This window comes from Microplitis demolitor, chromosome 4 (assembly GCF_026212275.2).
Source record: "Microplitis demolitor isolate Queensland-Clemson2020A chromosome 4, iyMicDemo2.1a, whole genome shotgun sequence".
Lineage (NCBI taxonomy): Eukaryota > Metazoa > Arthropoda > Insecta > Hymenoptera > Braconidae > Microplitis > Microplitis demolitor.
Window position 1 is genome coordinate 18,730,583 of NC_068548.1, and position 14,613 is coordinate 18,745,195.

General features: G+C 29.9%; 2 protein-coding genes across 3 annotated transcripts; both read right to left on the reverse strand.

The window, feature by feature from the left end:
• Positions 1 to 52: 52 nt before the first annotated feature.
• Positions 53 to 5,706, reverse strand: LOC103568373 (ammonium transporter Rh type B-B). 2 transcript variants are annotated; one of them, XM_014440920.2, is made up of 9 exons: positions 5,180 to 5,706; positions 4,282 to 4,468; positions 2,566 to 2,716; positions 2,300 to 2,447; positions 1,840 to 2,058; positions 794 to 876; positions 582 to 725; positions 332 to 497; positions 53 to 231 (listed from the first exon to the last, which is right to left on the reverse strand). In XM_014440920.2, the coding sequence occupies exons 1-9, from the start codon at positions 5,373 to 5,375 to the stop codon at positions 68 to 70; spliced, it is 1,458 nt and encodes a 485-aa protein (XP_014296406.1). In that variant the 5' UTR covers positions 5,376 to 5,706; the 3' UTR covers positions 53 to 67. The 2 variants fall into 2 exon arrangements, with proteins under 2 accessions (XP_014296406.1, XP_014296407.1); XM_014440921.2 differs by lacking the exon at positions 5,180 to 5,706 and adding an exon at positions 4,622 to 4,837.
• Positions 5,707 to 6,605: 899 nt separating this feature from the next.
• LOC103568286 (connectin) lies at positions 6,606 to 13,973 on the reverse strand. The gene is made up of 6 exons (XM_008545097.1): positions 13,862 to 13,973; positions 11,718 to 12,316; positions 11,073 to 11,566; positions 7,617 to 7,805; positions 7,362 to 7,495; positions 6,606 to 7,197 (listed from the first exon to the last, which is right to left on the reverse strand). Exons 2-6 carry the CDS (start codon positions 12,296 to 12,298, stop codon positions 6,958 to 6,960), a joined length of 1,638 nt encoding a protein of 545 aa, XP_008543319.1. The 5' UTR covers positions 12,299 to 12,316; positions 13,862 to 13,973; the 3' UTR covers positions 6,606 to 6,957.
• Positions 13,974 to 14,613: the final 640 nt, after the last annotated feature.

Sequence of the window (14,613 nt, forward strand, 5' to 3'; positions counted from 1 at the left end):
AATTTTAAACTAATTTTTAGCAAAGAGATAAATATAATTAAAATTATATTTAATTATTGATAGTCATCTATATATGACTCATTGGAACTTGCTCGACTACTCTAGCATTATTCTCGCGTGCTTTTCGTGGTATCTCTTGTTCATTATCATCTTCAAGTTCCCAATTTAATGCATCATTGAATTTATTTACTTCAGATACGGTACCACAAATATCAATACGTAAAATAATTCCTGAAAATAAATAATTAATTTTGTTAATTAAAGATAATAAATATATTTAACGCGAACAAATTGTGATGCAAAAATTAAAAATTTTATACAATTGCATTACCAGTAATTACTCCAGAAACAATAGCAATTACAAGTGTGACAACTAGTGCGAGTAATTGATACGCGGCTTGTTGACCAGCAGTTCTATCAATGCCTGCGTTTATTCCTAATTCACTTTTCAATTCAGCGAGTCTTTCACCAGAACTAGGAGCTCTTGCCGGGAATATCTTATGAGTTAAATAAATAAATTTTTAAAAAAATATATATATTGATTGTATTTTGACAATGAAGATAAATAAATAAATTTTTACCTGATAAAGTGAGTCACTGTACATATCTTCTGAAGCTATTCCAGCCATTAAAGCTCCAAATATTCCTGCAACCATACCAGGCATCCCATGGAGATTATGAACACCACAAGTATCATGAATTCTTAATTTTTTTTGTATCAATGGCTGCAATAAAAACATTCATCAATTGGTTTTATAAATAATTTATTATTGGTGATAGTAAATTTTAATACAGAAAGATATTTATATCCATAGACACTTAGACTTCCAGCAAAACCACCGACAATTAATGCTCCGATTGGTTCGCACATCATTCCTGAACAACAAAAATCAAAAACATTTTTATGATCTTAAGGGGGGAAAGGGCTCTGACACAAAAAAGAAGAGCATATTTTTGTGAATTTTTTTTCATAGTACTTTATTAAAATTTGTGACATTATTAAGCATCATTCCAAGAATATTCTGCTAAATTTTCATAAAAAAATATTGAAAAATAAACCAGTGATAGTGGGGAGAGACGAGTCACCTAAAAAAAAAAGTCTCCATGCGGTAGACAGGATAATTCATGACTGCTTCATCTGAAATTCAAAAACCTTGACGATTTCTTTAGTGCATAAGTTTATTTTGGATTTGAACGAAGGAATAAACAAAATATTCATTTTTTAATTTTTGGTAAAGGTGCAATCAAAAAATTCTGATTTTTACCTAAAATTGCTTCTTTTGTTTAATCAAAAAATAAGTAATTGAAAAAAAAAAAAATACTTCGTTCAAATCTAAGATAAACTTATGGACTAAAGAAATCTTTTTGGTTTTTTTGATTTCAGATAAAGCAGTCACGAGTTATCCTGTCTACCGCATGGAGACTTTTTTTTTTAGGTGACTCGTCTCTCCCCACTACCACTGGCTTATTTTTCAATATTTTTTTATGAAAATTTAGCAGGATATTCTTGAAATGATGTATAATAATGTTACCAATTTTAAGAATTTTAATAAAGAAGCTACTCGGAAAAAAAAATCCCAAAAATATGCTCTTTTTTTTGTATCTAATCCCTTTCTCCTCTTAAAGTCAGTAGACAATTAATAATTTTTGAATTTTTTTTCAACAAATTAATTATTTAAAAAATACTAAATTATGCACAAAAAATCCAAAAATTATTAGACGTCGGCTAACTTCAGTATCATAAAATTTTTAGACAATTTTGAAATTTTATTATCATAAGTATTGTGTTTTTATAATTAAAATAAATGATCGCAAGCTTGACATCATGTGGTATCTTACCTGCAGCTGTTCCAATAGCAACCCCACCAGCAAGCGTTGAATTTTGTACATGAACTATGTTAAATTTACTTTCATTCGAGACTAAAGCAGAGGCAGCAAAAGCAGCTACGCAGCTTGCTGATATTGCAAGCAAGGTATTTATAATTGCTCGTTGTTGTTCATCATCTTGGAGCAAAGCGCTATTGAAGGAAGGCCAGAAGAGCCAGAGAAAAATTGTACCTGCATAAAAAAAACATCTCCAGTACTACTGTTCATAATTTTGAAGCCAGCAGCCAATTAACAATTTCCCGATTTTTTTTTTCAAAGACTCAATTACAAAAAAAAATAAGCGCATGTAGAAAAACAACAAATTTATCGTTCTTGAATAATTCAAAAATTATTAGACGCCGGCTAACTTTAGTGTCATGTTGTCACTCATTTAAATAAATCAGATGATTTAAAATGAATGAAAAAATTTTACCAATCATAGCAAATAAATCTGATTGATATGTTGATCCCTCGAGATTATGCTCCTTAGGTTTGTCTTTTATACCAAAAGCAAAGCTTACAGCCATGCCAAAGTAAGCACCAAATACATGGACGAACATACTTCCTCCAGCATCGATTGCCTATAATTCAATAACGAATGTAAAAAGGAAATCGTTTTTTATTATTATTTTTTTTTTAGTTTCAGAATTAAAATTTAAAAGTAAAAAAAAAAAAAAATGGATGTAAAAGGAAATAAACCATAAAATAATGTTCTCCGATATATTTGTTGGCAGTGTAAATGGCCAGCTCAATAATCCCCATTACGATAAGCTGCATGTACGTAGTCTTCCCTAGAACAGCCCCCATTGAAATTAGTGGAGCGGCAACAGCAACATCGGCATTCAAAAGTCTGCAAAGGTTTTGTAAATATAACTTTATTTGTCATCTGTTCTATATCTTAAGGGGAATCACTCGTGTGAAATTTTTAAAAAATAAATTTTTTTTTTTGCACATTTCAATAGTCTACGGCTTCAAAAATAACATAATAAAATTTAAAGTCCGTATCTCGAATAGTTTTTTTGAGTTACAGCCTTTTAGAGCAGCCGCTCATTGGTTTTTGAAATAACATTTTTCAAAATTGCTGCATCTATAACTCAAAGACAAATCATCCGATCGATTTTATTAATATTGCAGGGTCTTTTATATGTTTCTCCATACCACGAACCTCCAGTTTTTCGATCGAATAGAAAATGTAATTTTAGCAGGCCCAAAACCATCAAATTTTCGCGCGGAATTTGATACTTTTAAAAAGTCCGCCATTTTTGGAAATTTAAATTTTTCTTTTTGATCAAGGGTCATGGTACGAACAATACCTTTTGATTCAATAGAAATTTTTTGTTTTTTTTGATTTAATGAAGGTCGCTATCACTGCAGCAGTGGGAACTTTTTTTTTGGGCTTTGGGAAATTGTGAATAACTTGCTGAATTTTGAATTGTTTGGTTCAAAAATTTTATCGTGTATATATTATATATATATGAATATCTCCATAAAACATTGAAACATTCCATGCAGTAGTATTCTGTAAAAAAATTCCTAAAAATCATCTTTTTTTCAGGCGGTCACACTCGCGGTCCCCCTCAAGTTGATTATATATATTTTTTATTATTTAGTTATTATTAAAATTACTAAGTTAAATTTTTTTAATTTTTATAATTATATTGTAGTTATGGTCTAAGGATTCAAATAATGGACTCACGGAATATCACCAAATAAAAAACTTTGAAAGAGATCGGATGTTGCCAATTAAATAAATAACAATAATTATAACTGATCAAAAAAAAAAATTTATATATATATATATATATATATATATATCGCGTCACTAATTCTAAAAGGATTTAAATTTTTATACGTCCTTTTGACTTTTGTCACTAAGTTTAAAACCAAAAGGGCGTATCATTTTTTTTTAATAATTGCCCTTCATATTTTTAGACTCATTCTAAAACTGAAAATTTTCAAAAAAGTTTTGAAAACCAAACGGGCGTATAATTATATTTTTTTTAATTGCCAATGATATTGTAGACTTATTTTAAAGTTAAAAATTTTTTTTTTCAATTTTTACTGATAAAATAAGTCCGCAAAACGATTGACAATGAAAAAAATACGCCCTTTTGGCTTCAAAAAGTTTCTTAAAACCTAAGTAGTGTTTAAAATAAAAGTCCTTTTATGAGTGTGAGTAGCAGACATCAGACAAATTTAAAATTATTAATACATAGAGTAAATAATTAATAAAATTTTTAAAAAATATTTAAAATTTTAAATTTGTTTGATATCTGCTACATTGACACTCATGTTCTCTTGTTATTAGAAACGCGATACATCGAAAATTTTTGAAAAATAAATAATGTATAATTTTTAAAAAACAAACAAAAATTAAAAATATTAAAATATTTATTATTTCGAAATATTTTTTACCCCATTAAAGAAAGCGGTACTTTGCCATTTTCGCCGATGTTAATGACTCCATCGAAGAGTAAAGCCACTTGAAGAAGAATAGCTCCTACAAGGAATGTCAACCCAACTGCACTGTACCCATAACGTTTGAGAAATGTCATCAAGAAACCAAAACCAATCCATATCATCACGTGAACATCTTGGTACACTTTATCAAATAAATTCAAAAAAATAATTATTTATTTATACATATATTTTTATCCGTCATATGTACACAATAAATATATTTACTATTATATTTATTTATTTTTAGAGACTCAATTGTACAGAATGAAGATGAATGAAAAGTGTGATAACTCACGTGAATAATTGTAAGGTAACGAAACGTTTTTTCCAAATGAATAAACCGAAAGACTGTGGGCGGCATTTGCTTCGGGTGCATATTCGAATGTCGCTAAAAAACCGCAGATTAAAAATGCTTGAAGGAAACAAAGAGCGATCCCGAGAGCAAAACCCGTCGTCATTGTATTTATATTATTTAAAAAAAAAAGTCAACAAAAAAGGGGTAAGTCGATGTTGAAAAAATTTAATTACACGTATAAAATATAAGTACTTCTAATATACTTGGAGTTTTATAAAAGACTAGAGAATTCAGCGCACAAGTCGTTCATGACCTCAACGCAGGACAATAAAATTAGCATTAGTTTTCATATCTCATTTGACAATCTCTATTTAAAAACCCACAACTGTCACCGTACGTATGTATAAACCCAGTCTACATACATATAAATGCTACATATATCATGTTACATTAAGTTTTGTATACAATTTTACAGTTATTTATGATGATCATGATCTTATTTATTTCCCTCAAAAAAAAAAAAGCTGTCTGGATGTATATAAGCCATATGAAACTTACTCGCATAGACAGATGTGTCTTTTTGTAAAATATTAGACTTGGCCGTAGTGGACACTTGGTCGCCCTTGACCGATGATCTACTAGCTGACGGCACCGCCTCGGGTCCGTAGGCTGTGAAGAATCCCATCAGCACCATCAGGATGATTTCAATGGCGATAAGACGCAGCACCTGGTACTTCTTTGACCACTCGTACATTGTCACCAGCAATCGTTGAATTAAAAACTTTAATAATTATTATAAAAAAAATTTATGATGGAAACTCCACCGGAAGACTTGACGTTTAAATGTTTTTTTTAATAGCTTGGTTTAATGGTAAGATAAAAATATAATAATAAATAGTAATTCAATCGGTTTTATTCAAGTTTCGATTGAATATGTACTTTTTTTTTTCTATTATATTAGGTAGAATAATATAGAAAACCTACGCGTATATCAAAGAACTCTCTTATAAAATCACTCGAGCGGATATACGCGATTCAGTTAATGCCGATACTTCCGATGCACGATCAAGCTCGTTGTCCCTCACTAATGCACTGAGCTTGTCGCATGTCATGTATGCATAACTATTTATCTATTCCTCTTCTCTATACTGTTCTTATAATATATGTACACATGTACTTTAATATATAATATATATATATATATATATATATTCTTATACTTGCATCCCGATCACTCTGCACATCAATTTATGTCCTTGTGACATATAAATTTTATAAATAACAATTCATCAATCAATCCGATATTCTCATTTGTGTATACGTGAAAAGTGTCAGATTTTTACATTTATATAAATGTAAATATGTATATATATTTAGAATAAAAATAAATTGATAAACGATGAACTGAAGAATATTCTAGGTCATATTGATTATTAACTGATTTTGTTTTCCTTAACGTGGACCTAGAGCTTGTTTTATATGACACGCGATGACCAATGACTGTTCAAATACGTACATTTAATAAAACAGTTACTTTCAAATAAAATAGATATCGACATTTGGTTAAAACTTTGACAAGACATTTATCAATTATTTACATTAAAACAATTGATATTGAGCTTTATTTCACTTTGATGACTTGTACTTTTATATAAAACTTTTTTTTTTAAAAATAAAGGGTAAATTTTTCTGTTCAGTGTTTATATAATTTATTTTGTTACAATTGAATTATAAAAACATTATATATTATATGTATAAGTAATACATTAATTAAACAGCGAATCAATCCGCATGATAAATTATCAAATAGGATTATATTTTAATCCTAGTAATGGACATTGTACTGGTTTTTGCGAATTAATATTAATTAATTAATTAATAAATAATTATTAGTATTGATTATCATGAAATAATTATAAAATAATGTCCTTATATATATACCTATAAATTACAAGTGAAATGAAGTTTGTGAAAATTGAATGCTTTATAATTATTATAAAGTTCAATTAATCAATGATATTATTAAATAAAAATATGGCACAAGCCAAGTGAAAAATATAACTATAAATATACGAGTACAACTAAACATATACAATGTCAATTTAAATACATACTTAATAACATTCTTACTTATAGTATGTATCAATTTTTTTTCAATTGAGCAAAAAAAAAAACGAAGTAAAAAAAATTGCTCTTACAATTTCGTTAATGTGTTTACTTGTAGTTCTTTTATCATAGTTTTTTTTTTCTTTTTATATATAATATTTTTGGTATTATATGTGCGCGAAGATTGATAGAGGATTGATGATCCTTTGAGGATGATGAAACAGCACATTTTAGACGACTACGATGACGAGTAACAACGATGTTAGATAGTAAAGGCATTGACCTATCGTGGCTATGTGTTGTACATAAGTTGTAGAAGCCTTGGAGGTTGCGACAGCTGCATTTTCCCGTCGATTTGAGGGCTCCTCGGATGCCATTGGATCATCCCTCGATTGTTCAGGACAGGGTTTTTCTACTTTCACCTCAAATAGATGCTTTATGTAGCCCATTCTTCCGTCTACTAACTGGAGCTATTGAGAAACAATCGAAAAATATTTCAAACATACATTTTTATAACTGTATATATGTCTATAAGTCTTTAAGTCTCCCGGGGAAATTTGATTTAAAGCTAGAGTTGAAAAAACATGTGTTTATATACACATAAAAATACAAAGAAAATTTGTTTATACAATACCTTTCCATTGTAAAATTTAGATGTAGAATCGGAATAGTCGCGATCATAATCATTATCATTATCATTCATGTAGTTGCTGTTGGCATCATGTATATTATGCTTTCCCCTCGACTTATTGACGTCGAGAATTTCCCCTGAAAAGCGAATATACATGAATTATTTCATCGTTAATCACTACTGTGCTTGTAAAATTGATATATATACAGTAGTGTGTAAGTCTAATATAACAATAATATAATACAATTTCTCACTCACCAGTCTTGAATTTTCCTGACGCTACACGAGCTTTATTATTTTCAATAGCCTGGCTTGCGTGATAGGTATCATTCTGTACTTCAAGGAAACACGTCAACAAGTCGAGCGAGTCTTTAAGTTTTTGATTGATTGTTTCATTCCTCAAGCCTTGTATCCATGCCAAATTACAGTCACAAACCAATTTATTATCTGAAACAAAATTATTTTATATTACACTGTAAAAAATTCGGAGTGAATTTTGATTTTTTTTCAATCCAAATTCACTCCGTCAAGGAAATTTTAAAAAAATCACTTTGCATACGAAGTAAATAAGGAGTAGGTTTTTTTCAGTCGAGTAATTTCGGAATGATCTGGATTTTATTTGAACCCGCATTCGAATTAAACTTCCTTTCGGAGTAAATTTTACTCCAAGGGATTAAATAAATAGACAGTCATCTGCTCTGCATTCACTCCAGATTTACTCCGCTAATTTTTTGCATGTAGTAAGCAGATATAGTATAAAAGGGATATATGTATAAAATTAAAGGGGTTGATTCGATGGAAACACACAATTGTGAGGTCATTGTACTTAATATCTACTTCCATCATCATAGAGTATTAGTTTAATATTTTTAGAACACTCACTGGTATTCTAAAAATACCATTAACTAATTAATAATTACTAAAGCGTCACTGGATGCTAGGGGTGCTAATTTTAAAAAGCGGCATGTGATTGTATTAAAAAAATAAAAAATTTTTAAAAGATTATTATTATTATTAATGAATGAGGAATGAAATACAATATTTTAGCCGAATTGTATTTGGTGTAAATTAAAATCGATAAGAGAAAAAAAATGTATACATATACATAAACTGAGAACGATATATATACATATATATCTATCCTTTTCAGTTTATGTAAATATGATATATAATATTTATTTAAACAGTTTATTACTGATAAAAAAAAACCAGATTAATTTATACGTTATGATTATGATTATTTAGTGAGTGAGGATCGAAATATTTATTAAATGAGTACGCTTTGGTGCCTTGTTAATGAGACTTGAAAGTTTAAAACATTAAAAGCATGCATTAAATTAAAATAATAATACATTCTCCGATATTTCTCTATTTTATATATCTACAGCTAAAATATCCAAATAATAATTAAAATTATTTGCATAGCAAATAAATATTTTAAAAAGTAAAACAACAGAAGTAAAGTTTATGGGAATAAATTTAAAAAATGTTAACAAAGTAGAATTAAAAAATAATATTTAAAAAGATAATTAAATTTATAAAAATCTAAATATGAAAGGTTGAATAAGCATGTAATGTAAAAAAAAAATTTGTTTGATATAATTGGCAATTGCTTGAACGAATCCTATTTATTATATATGTATGTAGGTAATGCTTTGCGCCCTTGCGGCCTAGGTATTTCCTGCGTAAGCCTCCCTGCCTATGTAATACTGCCCTCAGGCTCTTAGAAATTTATATGGCGAGTGGCAGAGCGTTGACGCATCGAAGCTCGCCGACCGCCAAGCAAAAGGAATATATGTATAGCACAGAAGCAAGGGAGAGAACGGTAAAGTAAAAGCGAAAAAGAAAAAAAAATATAATATAAAAATAAAATCCCGAGAGAAACCTTCGTCTCTTCTTCAATCTTTTCCAGGTAAATGGCAACGGTGGACAAGTATTGTCCCTTGAAAAAATGTGTCCAGGTGGTCTTTTTTTATTTTTCTTTCCAGGTTCCTTTCAAATGCTCAAATCATGCAGCATTAAAATCTTTTATATATTTTTCTATTTTAAGAAAAAAAAAACTTTTTTTTCATGTTTACGGTGAGTTGTATATGACATGAGCAAGAGAATAATACATAAATATATACATATAACAAGAAAAAAAAAAACAATTCCGGTGTAACGGTTAAGATGAGAGACACATACCAAAAGTCCATTGAATTATTAAATGAGAAAGATAAAATGATACAGCAATGCCTTTGGCATCAACTTGGGACTTTACTTTTAGGTATACACTGTACGCTGTACAGACTTATCCTCGAAGTAGCTGATGCTGCGGGGGTTGCAAAAAGATAGACAGGACCAAGCTTTGCAGACAGGAAGGGGTGTTCCCGGTAGGGCTGTAGACTACCACGCCTACGACCCTGAAATTTCATCCCCTAAATGATTAAAACCTAATATACGGGGCACGCCTACAAAGCGATGGAGCTTGCTGAAAAGTTCACCCTATCTCGCGTTATTCCGAAAACAAGTTCACTTTCTGTCAAATTATATCCTACAGAATCAACAAACAGATTGACAGAATTATCACCAAAAAAATAAAAAATAACAACACTGTCTAGAAGTTTTAATGGAAATTTAATAACCAAGAGATAGCCGGCTAAGCGATTCTTTAAAATAATTTATTTAAAAATAATGTCATATATCATGGCAGCTCATAAATATTTTGATTATATGCGTTTATTAATGTTTGTCAAACTACAAAAGGCAGAAGATTCAATTGGGTGTGGTTGGGTACAAGGTCGAGAGTACTTGTGTGTATGAATCGTAAATGAAATAAAATAAAATAAAATGATATACACACACGTGTATATGTATGTATAATATATAAGTGAATGTATATAAATAAAAAGAGAATAAGCGAAAGAGAAAGATAATAAATAAAAAAATTAAAAAAAAAAAAAAATGCGGAAAGAAATGAAGGGTTAGTGAATTCGATCCCCCTTGGCGAATGCAAAATCAACGGGTTATTGTTCTTCTATACTGCATGCATCGTATGGGGTCTTGCAGGGTTCTACTCTAGTCTTTAGAGACCGGTTTGTGTACCAATGATAATTCTATATGCACAGTTATGAATAAAAACATATGTGAATGAGAATAAACATAAGATATCAAAGTATAGATTGCTATCAATAGTAATAAGAGTACATAATAATACGTAATATGTATACACAGAAAAAAATAATTTCTTGGCGCAAAAATTTTTTTTTATTGTAAATTGAAAAGAAAAATTTTCTTAGGACGAGAAAAAATTTCTTGACTCAAAAAATTTTTTATTTTAAATTTTAATTCAGAAAATTTATTGAGGCAAGTAAAAATTTCTTGCACCACGTAGTCATTTTTTTCTGTATATGTAGGGGAGGGGGGTGGGCAAAACGAGGTATTTAGAAAAATATGTACTAAATTTTCGAGGACTCAAATATGCTAAATCTTTTTTTTTTTAATGATATTTAAAGTAAATAGAAAAAAATTTTTAATATTTTTTATCATAAAAAAAAAGCAATTAACATTTATTTGACCAACACTCGATTTTTGAAAAAGTTTAACAAAAAAAATTCAAAATTCTGCTTTTGGAATGTTTAAAAAAAGTTTTTTTTTTTTTAATGAAATTTTGGGGGTATCTCGTTTTGCCTCCCGTCCTCTTTATTTAAATAAAAAAAAATTTTTTAAACTTACCATCGAGAGATAAGTAACCTGAATCACCGTACAAGTTTGTAACAATTGGTTTGACAGTGTCAAATGTAACTCTTACAAGTGAGTTGTTTTGCAGATCAAGATAATTAATAGATTGGGCGCCAGTAAAAATATCAGATGCTAAATGTGAGATTTTGTTGTTGCTCAAAACTAATTTACGTAAATTGCGCATTTTTTCAAATGCATTGACATTTATGTAAGAAATTAAATTATTATCAAGATCAAGTTCTTGTAATTCTGGCATTTCAATGAATGTCCGTTCACCGAGGGCTGATATTTTATTTGAACTTAGTATCAAACGTACGAGTGATTTTAATCCCATAAAGTGTTCAGTTGTTATCACTTGTAAATTATTGTCACTTAGTCCAAGTTCCTGAAGTGATGTTAAATGCTTGAATGCCCGATCGTGAAGAGTTGTAACATTGTTATGGTTCATAAAGAGCTTCTTTAACACCGGAAGATTGACAAAGACCTCCCTAAAAAACAAATTCATTCAACCATTAATCTCTATCCTCTAGTTATTTTTATTTTTTATTTATTATTTATTCAAGTGTAAAAATTTTATTTTTTTTATTGACCATAAAAAATATCACAAGTAAATGAATGAAGAAAAAAAAAATTTCTTACCTATTGATCTCGACGATTTGATTGTCGTCGAGATTGATAAAATCTAGCTGAGTCATGTTTACAAATGAATGTTTTTTCAATTGCATGATACCGCACTCAGCAATGTCAACAACAGTAACGCTTGGTTGGTTGGCAAATGCACCCTCACTTATTTCGTCAAAATTAGCATATCTAACATTTATCATTTTCAATTTTGTCAACGATTTAATTATTTTGCTCGGTACATAAGACATGAGACCGCCAATTCTAACTTTCATTGACAACTTTTCAAGTGATACTTGTGACATAAAATAATCCCATATTGCGTCATCAGGTTTTGTTGCATCCAATACGACACAATTAGCCTCAGTGGCATTACCAATTTTGCTGACATCGCAATTACAAATAATCGGTTCTGCTGTTTGTTCGAGATTACAAATATTTATTTGCGGGCTTTTTTTTCCCTTAATATTATTATTATTTTTTATTGTCGATGAACTACTGTGGCTTATTGTTTGCACAGACAATTGACTAGATGGCATAGAGTAACAGCCATAAGCAAGTAATTGTATCATAAATATCAATTCCATCAGTTTCCTCATTTTTATCTCTTTTATTATCTGCAACAAAAAGCATTAAAGAAAAAATTAAATAAATAAGTAAAAAAAAAAAGGCATTATGTTGTAGTTTTTAATCTCTTTTTTCTCGCATAAACGAGTATGCGTCGGAAAGATACAGAAAAAAATGATATGAAAAAAAAGTAAATAAATAAAAAGTAAAGGGTAGACACAAAGACGGTAATTGAGTCGTTGTTGGTGGCGCTAGATGGAAAAAAAATAGTCCTAAAGGTGGTGAGCTTTGAAAGATTACCCACAAACTGGAAAGCTCGAGGATGTGTCTCTACAACAAAAGACTCGGATATTTCGAGCAAAGTTTAATATGCACTGAATCAATGTCTATGAATAATTAATATTGAAAGTACCGTCTGCGCATTTGGTCGTAATGTGCACGTATATACATATACATATTGTCTTTCTTTCTTTCTTTCTTAATACGCGATATCAGGTATTACAATATATATTATACATCTATTTATATATTTACAATACTGATACTTTTTTTGTCTGTTTAAATAGAGCGAATAGATACAGCCCCTTAGCATTTACCCTCGAAGGATCTGGCGCGTTGATTCGTCATCCCGCATTAACCGTATGACTGAAATTTCCATTGGATTTAAAATAATTCATGTGTGTTTACTGAGTGAATGAGTGAGTAAGTGAGATTCAGATGGCCCGCACGAGCGAAGAGAATCATCATCATCCCCTAACACGACTAATGTATTATATATAAATACATTCACATATATATGTATATATGTGCGTAGATATGTAACTATTCTCACGATGTCACTCGCTCTCTCTGACCCATGTCTTTTATTTAAATGAAAAGCCGCTCATACAATTGTCCCCTTTTTGCCTTTTACTTCTGCCCGCTTAGCTCTCATTACATTAGAATAGTCATCTCAGTGATCACTGCATCATCACCATTATCAACAACGTAATAAATAATTAACGTCAGAGATTACATGTTCTTTTATAATCATAATTTTTTTTTCTTTTTTTTTATTACAGTTATTGTAAGGATGAGAAGTCAATGGACGAGATGACGATGTTGTTACATATATTTATACAAAAAAATATACTAAGTATACAGTATAGTATTACTGATGTGTATATATCGAGGAGGAGCCAAGATTCAGCATAGGGTCACTCAGTGGGCTCATTCGATCAACTCAACGGGGTGCTTGACAAAAACCATTGTTGTTTCAACACAGCTGTCGAAATGAGCATGTAGGTACTACATACTATATATGTTCACCCTTGTAAAGGAAAGATTCGAGGCAAGCGCCAGTAACCAGTAACCAGACCAGGATCAGAGTGTGTACCAGTTGAATACGTACTTGAGTAAATTTAATTCTGATTTTGCACATGCTTAATACTCATGTTTATTACATACTTCAATGAGCATTAACTTTTTGAGGACAATTAATCAAAGGATTAAGCTTTGGACACATTCTGTATATTTTAAAATAAATGTATTTATGTATATAGATATAGTAGTAGTAGTAGTAATAATAATAATAAAAATAAAGGACGCGGATGTACCTGTCTCAGATATTTTTTGAAAGACTCAACACTTAATGGATTTACACAGCGGCATACTATTGAAAGTTTACTTTTGACGTGACGGAACCTGACATTTCCAGGATAATTTAAATAAAATGCAGGTGCATAAATGTCAGGCACAAAGTGTATGACGCGTTAAATTTTCTTGGATCGGTCCTTGTTGGATGTAGTCGTTTCAGGTAGTAGTAGTAGTGACAACAGTGTAAGGTTTGAGGCTGCTTTAAGGTATAAGTGTGTTAAGAAATTTCAAAAAGAAGAGTATATAAGTATAGTCTGTACGCGTCTTTTAGTCTGTATTTTAACGAATATGAATAACTGCCTACCGGTCTTCTGCCCAAGACCAACATCCAAAATCATTCAGGTAGTTTTTGTACCTGCGGTATTTCTTACAATCCCTCGCGCGTCCTTCTACCGTTTTTTTTTAGCATTCATAAATCTAGAATATTTTAAGCAAACTAAATTTACTTTTATGTTTTGGTTCTTTAGTTTTGCTAAATTTTCGGTATTTACAACTTTCACTTCTTCCCTACTATACGATGCATTGTCCCAACTTTCCATAATTTTCCTTAATTATATTTTTTATTGGAAATAACTCTTGATATTTTTTTTATTTGAAAATGAAAATACTTACGTATTATTTTATTTAAAGACGTAGATAATACTAGAAAAAAATTCACACTAACACTTTGGCACAGTCTATAAAAACACAGTAATTATTATTAAGTTTAATT

What these genes read in the sequence shown, in the direction of transcription:
- LOC103568373 (XM_014440920.2), bottom strand. Translation starts at nt 5,375, where the DNA reads ATGTACGAGTGGTCAAAGAAGTACCAGGTGCTGCGTCTTATCGCCATT. An exon ending in ATGGATATAAATATCTTTCT is followed by an intron (nt 726 to 793) that starts GTATTAAAATTT and finishes TTTTTATTGCAG; the next exon opens with CCATTGATACAAAAAAAATT. An exon ending in ACAGTGACTCACTTTATCAG is followed by an intron (nt 498 to 581) that starts GTAAAAATTTAT and finishes TTAACTCATAAG; the next exon opens with ATATTCCCGGCAAGAGCTCC.
- LOC103568286 (XM_008545097.1), bottom strand. Translation starts at nt 12,298, where the DNA reads ATGAGGAAACTGATGGAATTGATATTTATGATACAATTACTTGCTTAT. An exon ending in AGGTTACTTATCTCTCGATG is followed by an intron (nt 7,806 to 11,072) that starts GTAAGTTTAAAA and finishes ATTTTGTTTCAG; the next exon opens with ATAATAAATTGGTTTGTGAC. An exon ending in CTAAATTTTACAATGGAAAG is followed by an intron (nt 7,198 to 7,361) that starts GTATTGTATAAA and finishes GTTTCTCAATAG; the next exon opens with CTCCAGTTAGTAGACGGAAG.